The following is a 25,594-nucleotide window of genomic DNA, read 5'->3' on the forward strand; positions in this document are numbered from 1 at the left end:
TCTGTGGCAGTTTTTCAAAATCGCAGCATGTTGACACTCTGGCGTTTTTTGCAAGGAAATCTTGGCGTTTTTCTCCAATAGAAGTCTATGGGAGAGAAAAAACGCCATGAAAAAGCCATGTGGGTTTATTGCCTTGGCGTTTTTTATGGCGTTTTTTCCACAGTTACAATGCAGAGGATGGACCCAGTATCTGTGTGAACTACGAGAAATAGGCTGGAAACAATAGGCTGGAAACAAACAGTTTCACACAAAACAAAGTTCATATTGAATTCTACACCATTTGGAACAAACATGCCATTACAAACAAACATACGCGACGCATCAACTGGATCCTGCGTGCCAAAAGCAACAGCAAACAATTTGCACCATCATTTGGGGCCAATCTTCCTAGAGGAGTAGACATTCGGAATAAAGCAGGCCTTACAAACCACAGGAAAGAGACAAAAAGGTCCGCCGGGGCGTGTTTAAGTAGAACTCTACCAAGTAAATGACATCAGGGGGCAGATACTTGCCATTTATCCTAATCCCTTTTAGCTGGGTGAAACATCTAACTTGTAAAGGCTGGAAAAACTGCCTAAGGTCAAAAAAAGCAATTTCCACAGAAAGGCTAAAACGCCAGAAAAAACTCCAGAAAAAAACGCCAAAACGCAGAAAAATGCAGTGGCAGTTTTCTTGGCGTTTTTCATCAAGAAAAAAAACGCAGGACAAAAACCCAAGTGGAAACCTAGCCATATACATACATAAAAACGGAGGTTAAGAAAACTGATAGGCAGGAAACTGTGTTGTCTTTTTTAGAATAAGTAAGACACATAAACCGTCATGTGGAATGTTTAACCCCTTCGTGACAAAGGCTGATTTTACTTTTTTGTACCCTTCGTGACAATGGGCGTTTTAACATTTCTGCGCTGCTCCTGTTTAGCTGTAATTTTCTTCTTTCCCGTTTACTGAACCCACACACATTAGATATTGTTTTTTTCAGGACAAGAAGGGCTTTCTTTAGATGACATTGTTTTGATTGTATCATATTATTTACTATTAAAAAAAGTATAAAATATGGTGAAACATTTAGAAAAAAATGACTGTTTCTAACTTTTAGTTGAAAAATCTTTTACTCATCTATAAAAGGTAATAAAAAAACCTGCTAAATAGATTCTACTATTTGTCCTGAGTTTAGAAATACCCAATGTTTTTATGTTTTTTTGCTTTTTTCTGCACGTTATGGAGCAATAAGTACAGGTAGCGTTTCGCTATTTCAAAGCCATTTTTTTCAAATCTGGTAATTCTTCCCCCTATGTGCCATTTCGGGTATCTTTGAACCCGGCCAATGCAATTTACCCCATCAAGTCATATATTTTTGAAAACTAGACAGCGCCCAGGGTATTCCAAATGCTAGTATTTTAACCCTTTCCAAGCACTTATTCTACCATCAGCCTTTGTCAAACTTTATGGTAGTAATTTTTTTGCATTTGTTTTTTCACACACATTTTACTTCAGGTATGAATAAACAGGTTCTGGTATATGTCACTATCATAAAACACCCCAATATGTGTTTAGCAACATCTCCTGAGTACAGCGATACCTCACATTAATGATTTTGCCTGGCTGTTTGGGGGCAAAAGGGCCACATTTGGGGCATGCACATTTTTCAATGTTGAACTTTGGCATTTGGGGATCCACTGCCCATGCCCTATTTAGTACATCTTTGAGCCGGGCCATTTCAGTGTGCCCAACAAAACCATATATTTTTGAAAACTAGACACCCCAGGGTATTTTAAATGCTGGTATTTTAACTCTTTGTATGCACACTCTTTTAAAAGTCTGTACGAGCGACTCTGTTGGTTGCTCGTACTGACTTTTAAAACCCCAATGCTGCAACTTACCCGGCTCCTGGTCCACTTGTTGCACCTTAAGGGGTTAAGGGGTCGTGCGAGTGAGCCTATTGGTCGCAATTGTCATCAAGGGGTTAAAGATGCCATAACAAGCAATTGCGGCTTGTTCCGCTGTCCTTGCCTCCCAGCAATATGAGCTGTGATTTATTGGGATCAGGAGCCATAGAGTTTAGACTCAAAGCATTATGGTTCTCATAAAAACATAATGTTTTCTATAGTCAAGAGTATGGGGCTTTACTATTTTTATGCAACATCCATAAGTACATTTCAGAAAATACACGTTACTGATTGTGGATTTTATTGATGAACCATTACAGTTAAAGAAGTTCGTATAGCTATGTAGATGTTATCAGACTTTCATTAAAAGGGATGCATTTGAACACAAAATTGAATTTTGCCAATCAAGAGACAGCTAGAATTCTAGAATGTGCACAGGTGGCAATAAACCAATGCCACCAATTTTTCTTTCAAAAATACTTTTACAGTGTTGTACGTCAGTGTTGACGTCTGCTGATTAAATGAAATCGTTAGGCGTACAATAATGGATGATATTTGCTGGAGGTGCTGACATTTATTTCCTTCCAGTAACTATCCGTTTTATTGTCAAGTTCCCGTGGCGATGAGGAATAGACTTGGGCACCAGGGGGCTTTTCGTGTTCGTCTTCGTGCTCGTCTTCGGGGGAAAAAAACATCTTCGTATTCCGCGAATATTCGCCTGTTCCTGTCTTCTCTTCCGGCGAATATTCGTGGACATTCTTCGTGTTCGGTTTTTCTTCGTTTTTGCCGGTTAAGGGGTTAATACGGGGTTAACGCGTACCGCAGCAGCTCTGGCGCCAGGAGTTTAAATGTCCGTATGAGCAACTCTATTGGTCGTCAGCAGGGGGCTCGTCTGCCAATGGTTGATGGCAGACGAGCCCCCTGCTGGCGACCAATAGGGTCGCTCGTACAGACTGTTAAACTCCTGGTGCCGTAACTTGTCCGGCAGATACCATTGGTCTCCCTGTTCAATCATTTATTAACTGATAGAACAGGGAGACCAGTGTGATCTGCCGGACAAGTTGCTTCATTAGGGGTTAACTTTTTAAAGTCTGTACAAGCGACTCTGTTGGTCGCTCGTACAGACTTTTAAAACCGCAACGCTGCAACTTACTCGGCACATCCCACTGGTCTCTCTGTTCTATCAGTTAAATGTCCGTACGAGCTACTTTATTCGTACGGACATTTAACTGATAGAACAGGGAGACCAGTGGGATGTGCCGAGTAAGTTGCAGCATTGGGGTTTTAAAAGTCTGTACGAGCGACTCTGTTGGTTGCTCGTACTGACTTTTAAAACCCCAATGCTGCAACTTACCCGGCTCCTGGTCCACTTGTTGCACCTTAAGGGGTTAAGGGGTCGTGCGAGTGAGCCTATTGGTCGCTTGCACGGCCCTTTAACCTATGGATTTCCGCTCCCCTTATCTAACGTAGCATCGAAGGGGTTAACGGGAGCGGAAATCCATAGGTTCGCTGTCACGGGTTACAAAGGCCGTGCGAGTGAGCCTATTGGTCCCAAATATTCTGTACAATACCACTAATGGAACTAAAGAGACTAATGGAAGATGTTGGGTGGCAATAGTGGTTTAACAAAATGCACTTGTGTAGAATTAAGCACATGTTTAATAAGTATGTGCCAGAGAAAAAGGTAAATATCAATTGTGGGCAATATTAAAAGGTTTAATTGTCGCATTCTAGATTATACCCAGTCCCCATTATTTACAACATATTTATTAGCACATCTGGAAACTCTCAAGGTTGGACCCTGTATTTTAATTTTTTCTCGATAATTTGTCACAATTGAAATCCCTACTTGAAAGCAGGTAACTGTAATCCTTAGGATTTTTACCTTTGAGAAGTAATGGGTTTCTTAAAGACCGTTACAGCTCTCTGGTTTTGCTGACAATAGGGTTCCAATGCAATCTATCCTGAGGGATTACAGGTAGAAATTCGCAAGAATTGCTCAGGGTGTGCATTTGTCGAAGACAGATGAATTGGAGCATTAAAGAAAAATGGTAACAACATAAGTGATTGGTTTTTTTTAGCAGTGGATTCAGTTATTGTTATCTCAGATGTGGCTATTCTCTTAATAAAAGCATAGCACCTTGTGTTTAGTTTTGACATTATTATTTATATTTATTTATACATTTCCTCCAGTATTCAGACAAAAACAAAATCACATATATAGATTACAACAGGTTTTCCACGATCTTTGTTTACGAACAACCTAGATGAAGCCTCATATACGAAATCTGATCTAAAAATGTGTTTTATGTTCCAGGCCTATACTGCTGTGACAGAGCAGAGGATCATAGCTGTCAGTCTGCCTGTAAAATGATTCTCATGTCTAAGAAAACAGAGATTGAGATTGTGGACAGTCTTATTGAAGGGTGTAAAACACTGCCTCTACCCCAGGATCCTCTCTGGCAGTGCTTCCTGGAGAGCTCAAGGTCATCCCATCCAGGAATTACAGTAGCTCCGCCACCTTCCACAGGACTCGATGGGGCTAAGTTACATTGTTGTTCAAAAGCCAACTCTGCAATGTGTAGGCAAGTGCATGCCTTCATTCCAATATCCTGTTCCACTCATATTTGTGTTCTCTAGACTTGCTGAACTAGTCATCCATATTATATTGTTAATCAGGGCCGGCCTGCGGATGACGAGGCAGCACTGGCACTTTAAGGCCAGCAGCCACCAAATGTGCACAGCCACATATTATGTCTTTATGCTCACAATAGCATGTGGCCGGGGCATATCCAGTTGGTAGCACACATTGCAACACCCGATCTCCGCAGTATCAAATACTATTTTCCCAGTGTGCCGAATGGACCGAAATCATTGTGACCTGAATGTTTTATCACCTACAATCTCATGGTTTCATGAATAAACCCATTTATTAGTATTTGCTATTATGGATATTATTGAAATAAGTCTTGTTTGGGAAGGTATTCTGATATATTATTATTCTTTCTGTTCCAAGTTCTCATTATTTACTATTACTTTATACCACCCAACATTTCAAATGAGACATTTAATTTTGCAGGTCCTGGGAAGGGCTTTACAAATACTTTTTATGTGACTCTGTGACCTGTTGATGGTTGTTTATTTCTTTAAGCATTTAGATTTATTGTCTTGTTTTATTACAGGGACCTGTGCACTAAGTTATACAGCACAAGCTGGGGGAATACCCGTAGCTGGCAAGATTTTGATCACAATTGTGAATATAATCCACTGGAGGTGGCGATGTTAACATGCCTAGCAGATGTCAGGGAACCTTGCCAGCTTGGCTGTCGAAACCTCACCTACTGCACCAACTTTAATAACAGGCAAGTGGCGTCCACTTATAGCTGAACATATAACTTAAATGTATTTTTACGATATGTTTGCAAGATGGTAGTTTAACCCCTTGATGACAATTGCCGGTCCGGGCACGTCACGGAAAAACATGTCGTTTACGACAATTGACGTGCCAGGACCGGCACGTCTTTAAACGGGTGCAGAAAGCGATCTACTTTCGCTTTCTGCACCCAACGGCGTTGCTGTAATGCCTCGACCTCGAGGCATTCAGCAACGCCACGATCGGCACTAGGGCCCCTCCCCGGGGTGTCAACATCCGCTATACATTGTATGGTGGCGGACGCCCGTTTTAAAAGCGTTTAGGAGGTGATCGTTGATCACCTCCTAAACTTAAATGGTGTCGCTGGAATGCCTCGATCAGGAGGCATCCATCGACACCAAACACTTACCCCAGGATGGACTGTGACTGCTCCGGATCTTCACCATCAGCAAGATGGCGGCGGCCCGGGAAAAAAACAATAAAGATGAAAAAGTTCGCTAGGAGGTCTCAAGACCCTCTAGAGAACTCTGGCTCCGCTTGCAGATTGAATACAGGTACTGCATTCAACCATGCAAGTCAATGGAGTCCAGCTTTCTAATCACAATGTGATTAGTATAAATAAATTAAAAAATAAAATAAAATTAATAAATAATTAGAAAAAAATAGTAAAGAAAACCCAGTAAAATGTAAAAATAATTTCCCACTGATGTCACTATCAGGGGAACCTTCAAGTTGAAAAAAAATGTTAAATGTTAAAAAAAATAAAATATATATATAAAAAATATATTTTTGTGCGCAAGTTCTAATATTAGCATATTAGCTTAAAACAATTCTCGCATGGAAAGAGTTAAAATACTGGCATATTAAATGCCCATGGGCATGATTTGATGGGGTAAATTGAATTGGCCGGGTTCAATGTCCCAATTAACACGGGGGGAAGGATGGCCACACATCTAATTTCCAATTAGAAAAATGCACACGTACCAAATGTGGCCTTTTAGTTCCCCCAAAAAATGACAAACCCATGCATGTGGGGTATCACTGTACTCAGGAGATGTTGCTGAACACATATTGGGGTGTCGTGTGACAGCGGCATATACCAGGAGCTGTAAATTCATACATAACATAGGTGTGTGTGGGAAAAATACACACAAAAGAATACTACTGCAAACTTTGAAAAAATTCTGGTGGTAAAATGTGTGCATACAAAGAGTTAAAATACCAGCATTTAAAATACCCTGGGGTGTCTAGTTTTCAAAAATATATGGTTTTGTTGGGCACACTGAAATGGCCTGGCTCAAAGATGTACCAAATAGGGCATGGGCAGTGGATCCCCAAATGCCAAAGTTCAACATTGAAAAATGCGCATGCCCCAAATGTGGCCCTTTTGCCCCCAAACAGCCAGGCAAAATCATTCATGTGAGGTTTCGCTGTACTCAGGAGATGTTGCCGAACACATATTGGGGTGTTTTATGATAGTGACATATACTAGAACCTTTTAATTCATACCTGATGTAAAATGTGTGTGACAAAGCAAATGCAAAAAAATGACTACCACAAAGTTTAACAAAGACTGGTGGTAGATATGGTACATGGAAAGAGTTAAAATACTAGCATTTAAAATACCCTGGGGTGTCTAGTTTTCAAAAATATATGGCTTTATTGGGCACACTGAAATGGCCCGGCTCAAAGATGTACCAAAAAGGGCATGGGCAGTGGATCCCCAAATCCCAAAGTTCAACATTGAAAAATGGGCATGCCCCAAATGTGGCCCTTTTGCCCCCAAACAGCCAGGCAAAATCATTCATGTGCGGTATCGCTGTACTCAGGAGATGTTGCTTAACACATATTGGGGTGTTTTATGACATACACCAGAACCTGTTTATTCATACCTGAAGTAAAATGTGTGTGAAAAAACAAATGCAATGATGGTAGAATTAGTGCTTGGAAAGGGTTAAAATACTAGCATTTGGAATACCCTGGGCTGTCTAGTTTTCAAAAATATATGACTTGATGGGGTAAATTGCATTGGCCGGCTTCAAATATACCCGAAATGGCACATGGGGGAAGAATTACCAGATTTGGAAAAAATGGCTTTGAAATAGCAAAACGCTACCTGTACATATTGCCCCATAATGTGTAGAAAAAAGCAAAAAAACATAAAAACGTTGGGAGTTTGTCTAAACTCAGGACAAATAGTAGAATCTATTTAGCAGGTTTTTTCATTACCTTTTTATAGATGAGTAAGATTTTTCAACTAAAAGTTAGAAAGTCATTTTTTTCAAAATGTTTCACCATATTTTATACTTTTATTAATAGTAAATACTATGATACAATCAAAAAAATGTCATCTAAAGAAAGCACTTCTTGTCCTGAAAAAAACAATATTTACATATACATTTACGTATATATTACAGCTAAACACGAGCAGAGCAGAAATGTTAAAACGGCCATTGTCACGAAGGGTACAAAAACTAAAATCAGCCTTTGTCACGAAGGGGTTAAAGAAATATGCATGTCTGCCATGTGTTTTGATATTTGTGTACCCAAAATGCAAGAACAGTTGCTTTTAAGAATGAATCTTAAAAACTAAACATTTGGTTGGGTATGTCGGCTAGTATCATCTCAGTAGAGGGGACAGGAATATTGTTAAATAATATGTGATTGTGTTCCGTTTCAGGCCAACTGAACTGTTCCGAAGCTGCAATGCTCAGTCTGATATGGGAGCTATGAATGATATGAAATTGTGGGAGAAGGGAAGCATCAAAATGCCGTTTATGAATATTCCTGTCCTGGATATAAAGAAATGTCATCCTGAGATGTGGAAAGCCATTGCTTGCTCTCTTCAGATTAAACCTTGTCATGGTAAATCTAGAGGAAGCGTCATATGCAAGTAAGGGACTCTCGTTACCTTTTTATATAGCTCCATATGTAGACCTAGCAAAATGTATCAATTGTATATGAAACTGGTATTCTTTTATATGTTTACTGATGACATTTGTGCTAATTTGTGCTAAAATTATTAGATGAGAGAAACCTCTGTAGCGCCTTTCTGTAAATTCCAGAAGAGAGTGTCTTTAATAAACAGACATCGTAGAACTACATTTGATATGAAGTATTTTGCTGCTATGCAGTGTATCTAGTTAAGGTTCTCTCTGAGAAATATAAACATAACCATTGCCCAGAAAGAGCAGCTTGTAAAGTAGAGGATGCTGGTTTAAAAACCTTAGGGTATTGTTAAAATAGCCGTGGGTTTTTAATATATTCTTTTAAATACCGTAATAGGGCATTTTGTTGGCATGAACAGTTTTTATTTTCTTGTAATTGTTATAATACTGTATGTTGTAATCATTCTGGCGATAAGTGGAATTTTAGTTTGATAATGATCACCCTTAATATTTGGTAAGATGTTATTCACAATAAGTAATTGGTAATCCGGTATCATATCATGACACTTAAAATGACCATTCTAATACATCATAATATCCAGTATTTTGTGGGTCATGTCTTAAAACCTTTCGCGACCCTGCATCTTCCTCCATGAATAACGTTATGATAGGAAAGAGATTGTATATGCTAGTTTTGCCATCAGGTTACAGAAGCTAAACTAGTGACCTAAAGATAAAAAAAAGATAAAAACACACAGAACAAGTAGTTTTGATATATGTACCAAAAATGCCAAAAGATGTGACAGTGGTAGCTGTTTAGTTGTAAAGCTTTGTGGTTGATATGAGAAAATCAATGGGTTACAGAAGGAATAACCCTACAAAACATTCTTGCATTCTTCTTAAATTAGAAAAAAATACATATATATTTTTGATATATTGTTTGATTTATTTTTTACATTTCCTCTCTGAAGAACAGATTGTGTGGAAATTCTTAAGAAGTGTGGAGATCACAGTAAATTTCCAGATGATCACACTGCAGAAAGTATTTGTGACCAGCTTTCTTCGACGGATGATACAGAAGATTGTATCCCACTGTATATATATTTACGTAAGTGGTAATTAAACGGGATGTTATATTTGTATTGTCGGTAGGGTACCTAGCATTACGACTGTAATTATATTTCCTAAGGTTCAAGTCCATTGGACAATGCAGTTGAGGAAGTTACCCATCCCTGCAACCCAAACCCTTGTCCTCCGTACCAGTTGTGTGAGGTGAATAGGAAGGGATGTCTTTCTGGTGAACCATGCCTTCCATACTTCTGTACGCAAGGTGGGTAATATAACGTTTCTAAGGATCTTGATTTAATCACTTGAGTGCTTACTACAAACAGAGGCATTCTGTCCCCTGCACCAAGCAATCACACAAACCAATCACTAAAAACCCTTTTCTTTAGCGTAGTGCCCGTTGGCTGCATCTTCTCTTGTCTTCTCATGGTATGCATAAAGTTAAATTATTTCCACATTTTTAAATACATGACAGTGCTTCTTAAAATGTGTGGTCTATGGCAGATCAATCCACCTGAGGAAATATGTTGTCAATCCCTCTACCCAAGTTTTATTTTGCAAAACCCCAAACTGGCTGAATAATAATAAATGTGCATTTAATTAAATATCTATAATATGTTTAGAGGTGCAGTTAAGCCTGTATTTTTATTTTTTAGAATACCAATAGTTCACATAGTATAAAAATACACATAGTATTCACACGCAGCCAATGTGCTCCACTAGTAGCAGAGCTTAGCTCATCCATGATTCCTTCATAACCGACTGGGCCTACACAGACAAGAAGCATATCTCATACATGGATTTTTTTATTATTATTACATTGTTACTTTTGTGCCATCATATCGTGTTTTAATGCACAATTTGCCAGTCAATAGCTTGATCTAAAAAAATAAATAATATATAACATATAAACTAGCCTGCCTGGAGACAAAATGTGCCTGTCCTCAAGGAACTATTAGAGTCTGACTGCATGACACACAGATGGAAGGTCATTCAATTGGGGGTATGAACAAAAAAGTGAACATTTGGATGTTGGTTCTAACACCATATCAATCTATGAATTGTTTCTGTTGGACCGCTCATTGATTGCCCTCAGTGTAAGTCCACTTTTTAAACTTTACTCTATGGTCACATTTTATAAATAACATAAACTTTTTGAAAGTCATCAGTATTTTCTGGGAGAAAACAACTTCAACAAACCATTTTGTGGTCTGCATGTTCTTATAACTAGGATAGGCACAATTGTACAACATTTTATCTATGTAAGCTATTATGTGGTATTTCACTATTGAGATTGTTTGTTTTGTTTTATTTGCAATAATTGTAGCTTGTAAGTTGGGCGAAGCGTCAGATTTCCTTGTTCGGCAAGGGGGTCTCATTCAGGTACCTTCAGGAGATGTAGGCTGCTATAAAATCTGTACTTGTGGACACAGTGGAATCCTGGAAAACTGCATGGAAATACAGTGCATCAACCTACAGAAATCCTGTGTTGTTGGTGGGCAAAGGAAAAGTAAGTGCCATTAACTGAAAACAAATCGTTGAAATACCCAGAGCACTGTGGGCTGAAAAAAATATAGCGATCATGTAATTTGCAAATTACGAGAACATATAATCAACCAACCAGACTCAACCAGGGCTATCTCTCTATATATCTATATATATATATCTATATATATATATATATAATGGACGGGGCAAGCTTACTACATCTGCTACCCTTGCAGCCCACTGGTTCCTGAAGTCAAGTGCCTACCTCTACAGTAGAGAATATGGTCTTGTGCAAACTTGCATAGACTGCCTACTTGTATTTACTTGAACTTTGGTGAACAGAACCAGATGTCTAATATTTTGTTAGTATGGGGCATTGTGCTTGTCAGCTGTTCCTTTTTTGAAAATAACACCACAGTTTAAACTACAGTTTAGTTCATATTAATACATAAGAAAAGTTTTAGTCGCAAGAACCTTTTAAATACTGGTAGGCAATTGATAAGGTCCTGCTCTGAAGTTGTAAGACAGGGGTGTAATATTATGTGGGTAATATTTTAAATGCTGGATGGCACTACCTATGAAAGCAGTGCAGTGGATGGGTAAAGGCATTGTAGGCCATTCTAAATAACTAATTGTGATTTAATACATAGCAAGTATACTGTCCATACACTTAAATGTTTTTTTAGTCGCCCTATATACGTTTTATGCATTGTTTTTCCACGTGTTTGAAATACTCTTTATCATGTTTTAGATCATGGAACCTCTTTTAAAATTGACTGTAACATCTGTTCATGTGTTGCTGGTACAATAAAATGTTCTGATCGCCAGTGCTTCAATGAACTAATTTCTGAAGATGATCGAGCTATGTTTACAGGTATATGTCTTGCGGTTCCATTTGTTTGTTGTGTGACTAGAAATAGAGATTACTAGGCGTTATAAATTGACATATTTGAGGTTAGAATACATTAAGTATCACATAGAGAAATGGGTTATAAAGAGATCATTCCCATTCAGTTAATATTTGATATATGGTGCTGTAACTGTTGGCATCGAAATCCCTACTGCAGCTGTAGAAAGGAGCTAAAAGAGACACTGTGTATATATTTATAGTATCACTTATCACATATGTAAAGGACAAGAATGAGCATGCTTATTCCTCCCCTTTTGCAGTTTTGCTTGTAATGGAAAACCCTATTGGGTGAGATACCAGTACAGTAGTTACAAAGGAATTATGGATAGGTATAGTCCAGTTTACTGCATATGCATATGACGTTGAGCAAATTACTTATCTTCATTATTGCTTGCCTTTCCTGTTCTAGGGTTACCTTGCAACTGTGCAGATCAGTTTGTGCCTGTGTGTGGGCATAATGGACGTACCTATCCAAGTGCCTGCATTGCACGGTGTGTTGGCTTACAGGACAACCAGTTTGAATTTGGACAGTGTTCTTCAAAGGATCCCTGTAATCCTAACCCATGTCAAAGAAGTCAAAGGTAAAATCACTGTCTTGATTTTCTTTACTATAAGTGATTCTGAAAAGAAATGGATACGATCCATAATGATTGCTGAGTAGCATGGTGACCTCAGAGTGTATACCATCAAAAACCACAAATCTACCTGTAAAATGTAAAGATTAGGATTTGTTGGTCTGCACTAATATTTTCTAAAGCTAGCCAATCATAATTCAATTTTGGCAGGTCCCAACAGATTTCTACTGTCATTACCCCAAGTCAGCTGTGGTGGCGTCCCCAAACATGTTTAGGGAGAGTGTAAACACTATATAGTATTGTCAGGAGTTAGCGTCCTGTAAGGCCAAACTCTAGGAAGTAAGGTTTTGCTTGATGTCATTGACCACTATTTTTCTGTCCTTTATTAAAATCATGTTTATGTCATTTTTATAGATGCATTTTAAAGAGACAAGTTTGCTTAACTAGCTTTGAGAAGTTTGGATGTCCCCAGTTTGAATGTATACCACGTCAGCTACAATGTGAACATTCCCAAGACCCTGTGTGTGATACCGAAAATGTGGAACATGCCAGCATATGTACTTTGCATCAAAGGGGAAAGCAAATCTCATATAAGGGATCATGTCAGGTAAGTGAACACTATATTTTAAATGTTGTGAAATTTGCAAGAATAATTTCTGTATTGATTCTCACTAAATATTACCTTTTTTCTTCTAAGCATTCAATGGATATCACTGACACAGACACTGATTTGAAATCTTAAGTTCTTAAGTAAGGAACTTTTGTTACTGTCACCACTTCTTCATCTTGTTTCCATCGGTTTTACATTTGTGGTGTCTTCTAAATTCATTTTTATGACAATTAAATATTCCTAATATGGCTTTGACAGTTCTGTTTGTGATAATATCTCACTAGAAACACTTGTTTGTCTTTTTTAATGTCTGAACATAAGATGTATTTATGCAACCAACTTCAATTCAATTACAAAAATCGTGATTTTAATAGAAATCAGCCTATATCACTACATCTTCACACCGACTTTTTCTTCATCGTTTTAAACCAACTATTGCTCTTCATGATATGAATAATGTGGTACTACAACACCTTCCAGGTGACACGTAGGCACAATCATTATGGCTAACTGGGTAATAATTGGATTCTGAAGTTTGTTGCATTTTTTTCAAACCAATATAGGTCTTCATTCCACATTACATATATTGCTGTTCTACATTTTATTTCTTTAATATAGTCCATTTTATTCATGAAGATATATTTATAGCACACATTTCTAGAGAATTCAAAAATGTGCTCCTTTGGTGTCGCATTCTGTGCACAAGGCAGCAGAAGCCAGACTACGATACCGAGTTCCCTCACGGAGAACTCGGACAAATTCCAACCCCCCCCCCCCCATGGGAGGGTCGGATCTTGAGTCTCACCTCGAAGAGTGAGACTCCTTGCTGGCCTTCTTGAAGAGAGGAAGGGGCCAGAAGGCTCCCAATCCTCCTCCTGCAAAGTCCAGGCTTCACTGCCTCTTAAAAAGAAAAACAGTGTCCAAAAACGTGGTTACAAAACGTGTGCCATAGAATAGTGGGGGCCAAGCCGTGAATTTCGAAAACCGTGAATTCAAAAGGGGGGTAAATTAATCGGCACTCGTGTAAAATGAAGTGAATTATATAAATTAAAGAAAAATAATTTAGGGACAAGCCATTTCTGACCTGCCAGATTCAAAAATAAATCTTAACCCCAAGACCAAAAGGTTCATAGGGGAAAAGGTAGTGCTGGAAGGCCGCCAGTGAGAACGTGTGCTCACCGTGTGCAGTGGCGTGCAATACCACACACGGTGACTCCAGCATTTCTGCCGGGGCAATTCCACCTCAGGCTCCATTGCTTTCCCAAACCCTAAGGCCAGAGGACCAGTGTGATTCCCCCCCCACCACAAGGGGAACTACACTTGATCTTAGCCAAAAGGCCGAGAAGCTTACTGGTCATGCTATTTCTGGTGATCCTATATACTCTTCTGGTTTACAACATATGTGCTTAGGTACTATTATGCCTATAATACAGGTATATGCTTTGGGTTAAGGGGTATCTTCCTGAGACATATGAAATGTACTTTTAATTACATGGTTACATATTAACATACTTAAGTAGAAATTCAGTTTTGCTCCTGTGATAACTAGCTGGTGGAGTGTAACAATTAACACATTACTCAAAGGAGCCTATTCCCGTAGTACAGGTACAGTATTACCATTACATACTCGCTGTCAAACCGACGCAAAGGTGGCATTGTTACAAATTCCTGTACCGTAGCGAAGTAAGGCACTCATTTAAATACAGAACGTATTACTGGTAGATGCATCAAATATAATAAAAATACTTATATTTAATACTTAATATTATTGGGTAATTGCCACCACATTTAAATGAACATGCAAGAAATATAGGAAAGAAATGTCCCATTAACCTGTGTGACACATGTCTAATTAAACCTTGGTCAAATGATACATTTATAATAATTAAAATGACAGCGCTATCTGTGTTTTAGTTAAGTATGGATAACTATTAATGGGTTATTTTTTACGTCTTTAATCTCGTTATATCATTTTTTGATGCAATATTAAGACTAATAACAGAAGCTGCAGAGTGAATGGCCCTTTTGTAATTCAGTAGGGTTAGTTCTGTATTATATCTTTATAAGCAGGATAAATTAGCTCTATTCAGCCATATTTTTTTGTGAACTTATAGGAGTGTAAATAGAACTTATAGAGTGTAAATGCGTCACAGTTTTCAATCTCCTCAAGGTGTTTCTGCTCCATAGACTGGAGAATGAGCTTCAATATAGTCAGTATCACGACCCTATAAGAATGGCACAATTGTTTTGAAGCATAGTTATTCTTACATACTTTTGACTTAATATTTGGTCGGCTTTATACTGTAGTCTGTGAATTTCTTTTTCATAAGGTTATATTCCTAAGGTATGAGGTAGTTTCTTCTGATGGCCATTGAAAGAACTGTAAATCTTTCATTATGTTCCTCACATTGCAATGTTAGCCTACAGAACGTATAATTTGCTAGAACAAAAAAAAGACAATACAACATAGTAAATAAAACATTTTCCAGACTATAACAAATGGTGCTAACAGCATCCTCGTAAGGACTGCCAAATCAAGATAAACCACCTGTGCATTTAAGAATACGTGTTTACGTGTAGAGCTGAATGAAAGCGTCTGCCTACATCCAAAACAATTGGAAAGTTGGACTTTCCACTCTGCAAGAAATCTCAGAATCTCAGAAATTCCCACCTAAACTATTTGTGAGAGTAAGCCAGACAAGAGGAAACTGGGCTTCGGGTTATTATTTGTCATTGGTGTCACTATCTTGTCATCACTGCCATTGTGAACCACCACCTGTATAGTAGGAGAATCTGACTCACTAAGATCCCCTAGTCTGTCCCTAGCTGCCTGTACTGCAGTTCTCTGCTATTCCTGCCTCTGTGTCTTAGGCTAACCTCTAGTGTCTATGAAAGTTAAAAGTGACAGGTTCTTGTGGCAGCACACATGGGCACCTTGGTTATTCTTGCCCCAAGGCCAAAATGTGTCAGCCGTCTCCTGAACACACGATCAGACTTATAAGAAGTACTGCATGAATTGTAAACAACTCAATAACATGGAAGGATTTCATTGCTGAGGCACACGCTAGTACAGGGGTATCCAAGTTTTTTCTGCAGTGGGCCACTTCATCAGAATTGTATCCGTGCGAGGGCCGCACTCATTTTTCACTGTGTGAAAATATGGCCTTTAATAAGATATACAGATTAAAATAAAGTAAATGACACAAAACCTTTACTTTTCCTCTCACTGATTTCTGGGCCTAGAAAGTTTTGTGACTACAAATTTAGGATTCTGGATAAGTTAAAATGAAATAGTTCTATTTATTTTAGGGATGCACCGAAATGAAAATTCTGGAGCAAAACCGAAAATTCAGGGTTCACTTAGCCAAAACTGAAAATGACCCCCCACATACTTTTAATAAAAGTAAGTTGCACACCAAAATTGTACAAAAAAATGATATATTATGATTGTTAACAGCAATCTCAGGCATACCCAGATTCCAGTATGTACTGGTTGGCTGGGCATTGTACCAGTAATTTCTGTCCAATTTTAGTGTGTAACCACACTTTTATTAAAAGTAACACATCACAATTGGACAAAAAAATCAACAATATGACTTGGCATGGTAGGAGTGTGAACAGCAAACACACTCTTTTCATACCCAGGCAACCAGTAAAGGCTGGAACCTAGGCATGATGGGACTGTGATTGCTGTTAGCAGATTGCTGTTAGCAATCACACTCCTATCATGCCAAGTCAGCCAGTACATGCTGGTACAGGGTGGCTGTAAGTGCAGACCCCATACTGCTGGCAGCATCAATACACAAGGGGGACAGCTAGCCAGGTTTCAGCATGTACTGGCTGACTTAGCATGATAGGAGTGTGATTGCTAACAGCAATCACAGTCCCATCATGCCTAGGTTCCAGCACTTACACATCCATGTTATCACACACACATTCATTCATTAATATACTCATTCATTCACACATTCATTCCCTCACAGGCATACTCATTCAAACAACCTCCTCCACCCCCTTACCTACTACAGCTCTCGATGCCGCTCACAGACTTCAGCAGGGGGCACGGCCTCCCTCGTTCTCCCCACAGAGGAGACAGGACTGGAGCAGAGAATAGACCCTCCCACAAGTAAGCAGCATAGCTTGTGATCCTGGCTGCCGATCTCACGCAGGCCGCACCTCGAGGTCGCATGTTGGACGCCCCTGCGCTAGTAATATGGCCACAAACTGTATTCTGAAGTGCTGGAGCCCTTCAAGAATCCATTCACTGAAACTACCCTAAAACTTACAGAATTTTAACTGTCAGGCATTTCCATGTGTACCCAGCATTTTAGTGAACCCTTAACTTGACTGACCACTTGACTTCTTAGTGAACGAACCCAAGTGGGTATCACCAAATATGAAATACTTTCATATGCACAACAGTAGTTCCTCACCAAAACCCAGGAAGTGATGTAACTATCGATTATCACTGCTGATATCCATATATGGTGAATGTATAATATTATAAATGAGTTCAATGTCTGAACATACTCATTCAGAAAAGACTGGCCATTGAGGTTGTTCTCTAGTAACATGTAGTGTCTTGAATTTTAGGGGGTATCTAGCAGTGCCATAATTATGTTCATCTTCTCTAATACCATTTCAAAACATTTATTTCCATCAGCATAGTATTGCCATTGTCTTGTTCCTTGTTTTAATGAAAACTCCCATTTAATCCAAATTGTATTTGAGATTACAGTTGATGTGATTTGATTTTACGTGCATTATGGCATTTGTATGTTAGTTTATTTTTTTTATACTTTAAAAACCTGTTATTGTATTAATGTTTAAAAGGAATCATAAATAGCTATGTGTGTATTTTATTTCAAACAATCTTTGATTTTTAATCATTTTGTAATATTTCACATATTTATAGCCTTTCTGTGAATCTCTGGAACCTGTTTGTGGACACAATGGAGAAACCTACAGCAGTGTGTGTAGTGCCTATTCTGATCGTGTTGCTGTGGATTACTATGGCCGCTGTCAAGATGTGGGTGTCTTCTCACACCACACCCTTCGCACTGAATGCTCATATATAAAATGCCCCCAAAATCCTGTACCAGGTTATAAACTAGTCACACCTCCTGGTAAGTCACTATGTTTTTTGTTGCTGTTGTTAAAAAAGGTTTACGACAAAAGCAAAACAAATAATTATGGTCTTCATTGGACCTATTTTTTCCGAATAATGAAAAATAACGGACTAGGCTTGTCCTTTTCTGTACAAAGTCAGAAACTTTTTTAAATATGCATATTTTTACCAGGACTATCACTATCACTATCAAAAAAGTAAATCACTACCTCCACATTACATTTGAGCAGTCAATAAGTGTATTTATTTTAATTTATAAAACTAGTGAATAATGAAGGAGATGGTTTAATAATAAAAATTATGGATTTCAATAGGTTTTTAGCAATCAGTCTCAGGGGCAAAACATTTCCAGAGACTTAAGTCTAAAGCATGGACTATCCTTTGGAACCAGGGATGTCTGGTCACCCAACCCATGGCACAGATGGTGTTTAAATAATATTAAGAGAAAGTCTTATTTTGCATTATAAAATCTGTTGTTAATTCCCCCTTATTCTATGTACTTTTGATGAGAGTGCTGCTCAGGGCACTTCAAAAATAAACATACACATTCAGCAACTCCTTATGACTATGAAATACTATAGTTGAACATTGCGTGACAAGTGGGAAAAACCTTTTATGGAGTTGCTGTGTTTGTTACAGTAAAAAATTCCTATGTTATAGACAAGTACAATATGGTAATACACAGTGGTGTGTATTCTGACCTTGATGTATTTTTCTTACGCAGGAGCATGTTGTCCATTGTACGCTGGTGTTTTAAGGATTTTGTTTGACAACGACAAATTAGACATCTTTGCTAAGGTAATCAATGCTTCATAAGATTGTCAATGCATTGTATGATTTTGTCAAATAAGAAGTCACGTTATGTGTTATTCCTAGTCTTTAGGGCAATCTGGCAAATGCAGTTGAATAAATTATTGCTTTATTTCAGATGTGACAGTTTTATGTGCCGTACGTTAAACAATAGTTAGTTACTTGTTAGAATCTCAGTTGCGCAAAATGAGTATATTCATCTCGTAAGTATACTTACTATGTGTGTTTATGTGTAGAAATACTCACCAAAGTGTAACCTACTTTAAAATATGATTCATTCTAATATTATGGGTAATTATTCAATGGGTAAAATTGTAACTAATGAACAATCACCTATTGGATCTGACTGGATGGTCTTGCTGTTTACTCCACATTTTGCACTTTGGCTCCAATTATCTGTTTTTAATCTGTCCGGTTTGCTAGATGGCCAGTCTGGGCCTGTGTGTGGCTATAGGTTATATATGTTTATACAGATATATATAAAAATATATAAATATGCAGAATATCAGCACAATCATCTCATATCAACTGTCAAGCATTGTGGTGGAGGGGTGATGATTTGGGCTTGTGTTGCAGCCACAGGACCTGGGAACCTGGCATTTATTGAGTCGACCATAAACTCCTCTTTATACTAAAGGATTCTAGAGTCAAATGTGAGGCCATCTGTCCAACATCTAAAGCTTGGCCAAAATGGGGTCATGCAACAGGGCAGTGATCTAAAGCACACCAGCAAATCTACTACAGAAAAGAATCAAGGTTTTGCAATGCGATGGAAATGCTGTGGCGGCATGCCGGCAAACCTCAATGAACTGAAGCAACGTTGTAAAGAAGATTTGGGCCAAACTTCCTCTACAACGATGTGTGAAACTAATAAAGTCATACAGAAATTATTACTTACCTTGTTGCTAAAGGTGGTTCTACAAGCTATTGAATCTTAAGGTGTACTTAGTTTTTCACACAGGGCTTCTCCATTTTGGCTTTATTTTTGTCGAATAAATCATTACACAGTGTATTATGTCATGTGTTTACCTAGTTTTTAGACCTGCTAAGGAACAGATGATTGTTTTTATGTGCTGATATGTAAAACCATAGCATTCAAAGAGGGTGTACTTTCTTTTTCACATGACGGTATTCTAATGAAATGACAGACTTTGCAATAAGGTCATATTCTTCACAAAACTAATGAATATGAAATACTGAAGATACAGTTTTAGTTTAGATTGTAATATAATTAAGTCTTCTTTAATTTTCAAGGCAACAAAGAAGACACCCATTACTGTCCTAGATGTTCTTGAAAAAATAAGGCTGCACATATCTGTGCCCCAGTGTGATGTATTTGGCTATTTAAGCATGGATTCAGAAATAATTGTACTTATTGTTCCTGTAGACACGCATCCAAAACCCATACAGGTGAGACATTCATGGGAAAACTTATCATTAAATAATAATTTATGAATTGATTCCAATATACACCCAAAAAGAACAATTTGACTTTAATTTTTTATTAAAGGTTCTTTGTACCCTAGTTGTTAAACCATTAAATACAGTATTTTGTCCTGATTTTTGTAAGTCACCTTAAACATATTACATATAGATTAACATAAAACTAAAAGCAAACCATTAACTTACACATAGTCTGATTTTTTTGGTTGAATTTGTTCTACCTCATGTATCATATGAAGCATAGTCTAAATATGCCACAAATATTATAATTATAATGTTGGGTTAGGATTCACATAATATTTAATGTCACTTTAACACACTTGATTTATGTAATTCCTGAGTAAATGTCACTATTGTGTATTAAGTGTGTGGCAGAAACACACAGAAAACACCTGAACTGTATAAGGGGGATTTATAATGAAACAGAAATGTATAAAGTGATGTCAAATCTTTGTTTTTCTTTAAATAGATTGATGCCTGCAATAAAGAGACAGAAAAGATAAATTCACTTATAAATTCTGACAGCCCAACACTGGCATCCCAGGTTCCACTGTCAGCCCTCATCACATCAGAAGTTGAAGTATCATCAGCATTACATTCTGGATCTACCCAGACAATCACTGCTCTCTGCTATTTATATTTATGTATTTTAATTGTGCTGTCTTTTGCATTCTCTCATGCGTAACATACACACATTTTAATCTGACAATTGTTCCTTGGCATTCAGAAACATGGCAATAATAATCAATGGACACACAAAATATTTTCTCTGCAATGCAATGAGTGGGCATCATATGCATCACATTGTGTCATTTGCATCACAAGTACTAATGTTTGTTTTTCTTTTTATTAACATTTGTGTTTTCTGTCTATCTCATCCCTTTATAGATAGATAGCTCTATCAGTATAAACATCAATTTTAAAACTTTTTAAAAATACCTCCTAGATTATATGTGTATAATGATAAATAAGTCAGCTGCTCACTTATTTTTTCTGTATATACCAAATAATCATTGTGCACAAACTTTCCCTTATTGTCGTTAACCAACTGTTAGGTAGTGCACACTTTTATAATATGCATTAATGCAAATTTTTTCCTTAAAAAGGGAACAAAATGACAAAAAGGATAGACATTATTTTTTTAGTCAACATTAGGGATTAATAGGGCAATCATGTAGGGAATAGGACAACAGGCTACACTAGATGAAGGAAAATACATGTTGGATACATTTTTTTTGTTACTGATCCATAATTAGAAATCCGAAGTTATAATGTTTGTGGATGAAAAATTAAGTGTAAATTTTGAGTTTTGTTGTCATAAAGTCTTTAATCTGATGTCAGGTAGGCATAAACACCCATAGAGTAAAAGGGCCGTTTGGGATTTTTTTCTTTGTAGTCAACCCATTGCCACTATAGTTCTAGTCAGCCTAGGCCAGAATACACCTCTGATCATCATTGTAAAATGCTTTGTCAGTAAAAGAGGTGAGAGTCTTAAAACTTTTAAAGACAATCAAAACATAAGCAAAACGGACTGGAGTGTTTTATGTTCCCCTTTTAAGCCATTTTAAGCCGTTGAATGTCAAAACATCCAGCTATAATGGGCCCTTGACAAATGCTTAGATCATAAGCATGATATTTCCACCTTGCCTTAAATAAACATTGAATTACCTACTCACAGGCAATTTTCTAGACCTTCCAAAAATTTTTTTTTAAAATGGCTTGCCTGTTGTACCATTCTCTAAGGTTCTACTGTAGTATTCAACTTGTTTATATTATAACAAAATAGGAAACCTTTTTCCTGTACTTACAGCCATTCCATCTGATGGTAAATTTCACTTTACTGGTTTCAGTGTATGTATATTGAGCATTTGTGCACTTGTATTTTTAAATCTAGCTGACTATGGTACATTTAACATTACAATTAATATATATATTATTCTTCATTACAAATATATCATGTAAAATTGTAATGCTAATTGGTTATGAAGAAATTGCTACATTTACTAATAAGCTATAAATTATAAAAGTTTTAAAAATTGCTTCTCAAAGAAAAAAATGCACATTTAGTAATCATTTAATTTCTGACATACAAAACCATTTTTTGTGCTCATACGTGGAGTTTTTCCCCCAAAACGTAATAGTGTGATTGGGTATAGCTCATGTAAATAAAAATGATACAGAATGTTTAATAAAACTTATGTATGATGGTGGCTTTTCCTGCTAATGTCTGAAATGAAGAAGCTTCCTCTACTGCTATAGAAGCAAAAGTCAATATTGTGTCACAGAGATGAAAATTAGTCAGTCCTCATAGCCATGCCCAATTATTTTTGGGCATATTTCTTATAGCTAGTTATTAAAATGTTTTTTGGCATAGTAGGTGGGACTGCAACTTTAATGTTATGTCACATTTTGTATTTCTTAAACTGCTGCTAAAAATGTTTCTTCTTCAATATTTTTTTATGTACCAAAACAGAGTATTACTATTATTAAAATGTTTGCTTTGTAAATTGTACATTATTTTATTAGAAAATGTAATAATGCAGTCATTTGACAATCATTTGCTATATAATGTGTCTGTAAAAGTGTACATATGCAGTATTTTTCTATGGTTTTGTATATTGTATATGCTATATATCTGTTAAATGTATTCTGAAATATGTTATTTTGTGAATTGTATCATTGACATGCTTCAATTTTTGTATTATGTATGTAGATTTTATATACATTTTTATGTCCTATATATTTCAGGCTATAATGTTTTTGTTTTGCACAGTAACCCAAGGCTACATGCAGCATTTCCAAACAGTATTATAATATTTTCAGTGTAATAATTATTTTTTTTTAGGAACCTGCATACTTAAGCATGAATTAATAGTTTGTATACTAATAAATATGAGCCATGTGTAGAGCTACAGTATTGTGTCTTATTATTAGTCATTAGCATTAATCGTTATAAATATACAAGCTTTGTCACTATGGGAATTTATGGTCACGTTTTAAAGCAAAGTGCACTGTGATCAGATCTTTGCTGTATGCCTCACACAGCTTAACTGAAAATGTGCCCAAGTGGCTAGTGTTGTGTGCAGGGAGGAGAGGCGGCTGCCAGATAGCGTTGTGAAAGTGAGGAGGAGTTCACACATAGTGTTGCGCATATTTAATGATGAAGTGCTGCCAGATAGGGTTGTGTTCAAGAAATCAGAAAATCCAAAAAAATAGAGAAGAAAGAATGGAGGGAGTGGACCACAGCAAAACATGGGAACTGAGGCAAGGCAGGGAAAAACGGAGATATACAGCTCTGCAGCCTGGATGGACCCTGACACCAGCACGAGTCAACTTTGTCCCCAAACAGCTCGGCCTGTGCCATCTTTGTACCAATGGCTCCAAAACCCTGCATGTGCCATTTTTGCCTTTCCACAATGATACACCTGATACACACAAACAATTTTACAGTCACTCACTAATTCAAACTTTCATTCACATAATTCATTCACACAATCATTTATTCTCTCACACATTCACACAAATCATTTACATACCGTATTTGCTCGATTATAAGACGAGGTTTTATCAGAGCAAATGCTCTGAAAAATACCCCTCGTCTTCTAATCGGGGTCGTCTTCTAATCAGACCTCAAATAGAGGTCTGATTATGAGACTAAGATCCAGATCCCCCGCACCGCTATTGCCGGGGCAGCGGGTTGACGTCTACGCGATCCTCGTACACAACGTCCGCTGCAGCCGGAAGGAGGTGTGGCTAGCAGCGGGGGTTGTCTGCGTCCCCTGCTGCCAACTCCACCTCCTTCCGGCTGCAGCGGAAGGAGACATCAACCCGCTGCCCCGGCAATACAGCAGGAAATTGGAAGCACCGGTAAGTGTGTGTGTGTGTGTGATGGGGGCATAGGGCATTTCTGGAATGCCTTATACCCCTATATGCCACTCTGGCACTTAGGGGGTTAAAATGCATATTATGGGGCAGAGTGGCATTTAGGGAGGTATAAGGCATTTCAGGAGGCAGAGTGGCGTTAAGGGGGCATTTAATAGAGCATTCTGCCTCCTGAAATGCCTTATACCTCCCTATATGCCACTCTGTGCCATAATATGCCTTTTAACCCCCTAAATGCCAGAGTGGCATATAGGGTATAAGGCATTTCTGGAGGCAGAGTGCTCTATACAATGCCTTTTAACTCCCTTAATGCCACTCTGCCTCCTGGAATGCCTTATACCTCCCTATATGCCACTCTGCCCCATAATATGCATTTTAACCCCCTAAATGCCAGAATGGGATATAGGGGTATAAGGCATTTCTGGAGGCAGAGTGGCACATAGGGGGTCAAAAGGCATGCCATGGGGCACAGTGGCATATAGAGGGTTAAAAGGCATATCATGGGCCACAGTGCCATATTGGTGTGGCAAGCCTGGGGGCAGATGTGCGTAACTCAATCATAGCTTTTATTTAAAAAAATAGTTTAGATGAATTAACATTTACTGGTAAAACTTTTTTCCTTTAGGGTCGTCTTATATTCAGGCTTTTTCTTTTTTTCCTAAGTTAATATTCAGATTTTGGGGGGTCGTCTTATAATCAGGGTCGTCTTATAATCGAGCAAATACGGTATATTCATTAATACATTCTGACAAATTCATTAATTCACTCCCTCATTCAGACAATGCATGCACACATTAATTCATTAAGTCTCTCCCTCATTCAGACAATTCAGCCACACATTAATTCATACTCACTCATTCAAACTTATTTCAATATTCTTACTACCCTCTTTCTCACTATCTACCCCCATTCTCACCCAATCTCCCTCCCTTACACATTTTCTACCCTCTGTTCCCCTTTCTATCTACCCCAACTGCCTCCCTTATCACTTTCTACCCCCTCTCCCTCCCCTACCCACTATCTCCCCTACCCACTATTTACCCTCTCCCCTACCCTTACCCACTATCTACCCTCTACCCCTCCCCTACCCACTATCTACCCTCTCCCCCTCCCTATTGTTCACTTACCTTGATGTTCTGCGGTGGGAGTGCGATGCCTCCGTCACCCTGCTCTGCGGCGGTGCACACTGCTTCACTGCTGAGCGCTGAAATATGACTTCATATGCCGGCGCTCAGCATGAAATGCCGGCACCGCGACGGAGGTAGAGGCCTCGTGGAGGAGACTAAGGGGAGCCGAGCGGTTGCTAGGTGCCCCTCTGTCTCCTCTGCGTCAAAAAAAAAAAGCGTGTTTCTATTCACATTACAGTCTAATTACAGCTAGACTGGCCCGGCCCACCGGGCATTGGCCAGTCCGGGCCTGAGTCAAGGTGTTCAGCTAGGGTAATTTGACACTTTTCAGGCAGCCATTTCTTCACTGATGTCTGCCAAAGAAAAATTATTTTATTGAATTTCTTGCACAGCATATGTGCAACAGTGG

At 38.1% G+C, this 25,594-nt stretch overlaps 1 protein-coding gene across 1 annotated transcript in view; it reads left to right on the forward strand.

The window, feature by feature from the left end:
• The window catches only part of LOC149283163 (reversion-inducing cysteine-rich protein with Kazal motifs-like), a 59,114-nt gene extending 38,253 nt beyond the window's left edge, over positions 1–20,861 (forward strand). The window contains exons 11-23 of the mRNA XM_089497895.1: positions 4,204–4,471; positions 5,069–5,248; positions 7,940–8,152; positions 9,119–9,255; positions 9,337–9,477; positions 10,540–10,722; positions 11,452–11,574; positions 12,020–12,191; positions 12,600–12,792; positions 17,711–17,921; positions 18,648–18,721; positions 19,988–20,143; positions 20,646–20,861. Coding sequence (XP_089354021.1) covers positions 4,204–4,471; positions 5,069–5,248; positions 7,940–8,152; positions 9,119–9,255; positions 9,337–9,477; positions 10,540–10,722; positions 11,452–11,574; positions 12,020–12,191; positions 12,600–12,792; positions 17,711–17,921; positions 18,648–18,721; positions 19,988–20,143; positions 20,646–20,861 — 2,267 coding nt within the window. The remainder of the gene's footprint in view (positions 1–4,203; positions 4,472–5,068; positions 5,249–7,939; positions 8,153–9,118; positions 9,256–9,336; positions 9,478–10,539; positions 10,723–11,451; positions 11,575–12,019; positions 12,192–12,599; positions 12,793–17,710; positions 17,922–18,647; positions 18,722–19,987; positions 20,144–20,645) is intronic.
• The last annotated feature ends 4,733 nt before the right edge of the window (positions 20,862–25,594 follow it).

The sequence above is a fragment of the Sceloporus occidentalis genome, unplaced genomic scaffold (assembly GCF_023333645.1).
Source record: "Sceloporus occidentalis isolate IW3139 unplaced genomic scaffold, rSceOcc1.0.p SCAF_110, whole genome shotgun sequence".
NCBI lineage: Eukaryota > Metazoa > Chordata > Lepidosauria > Squamata > Phrynosomatidae > Sceloporus > Sceloporus occidentalis.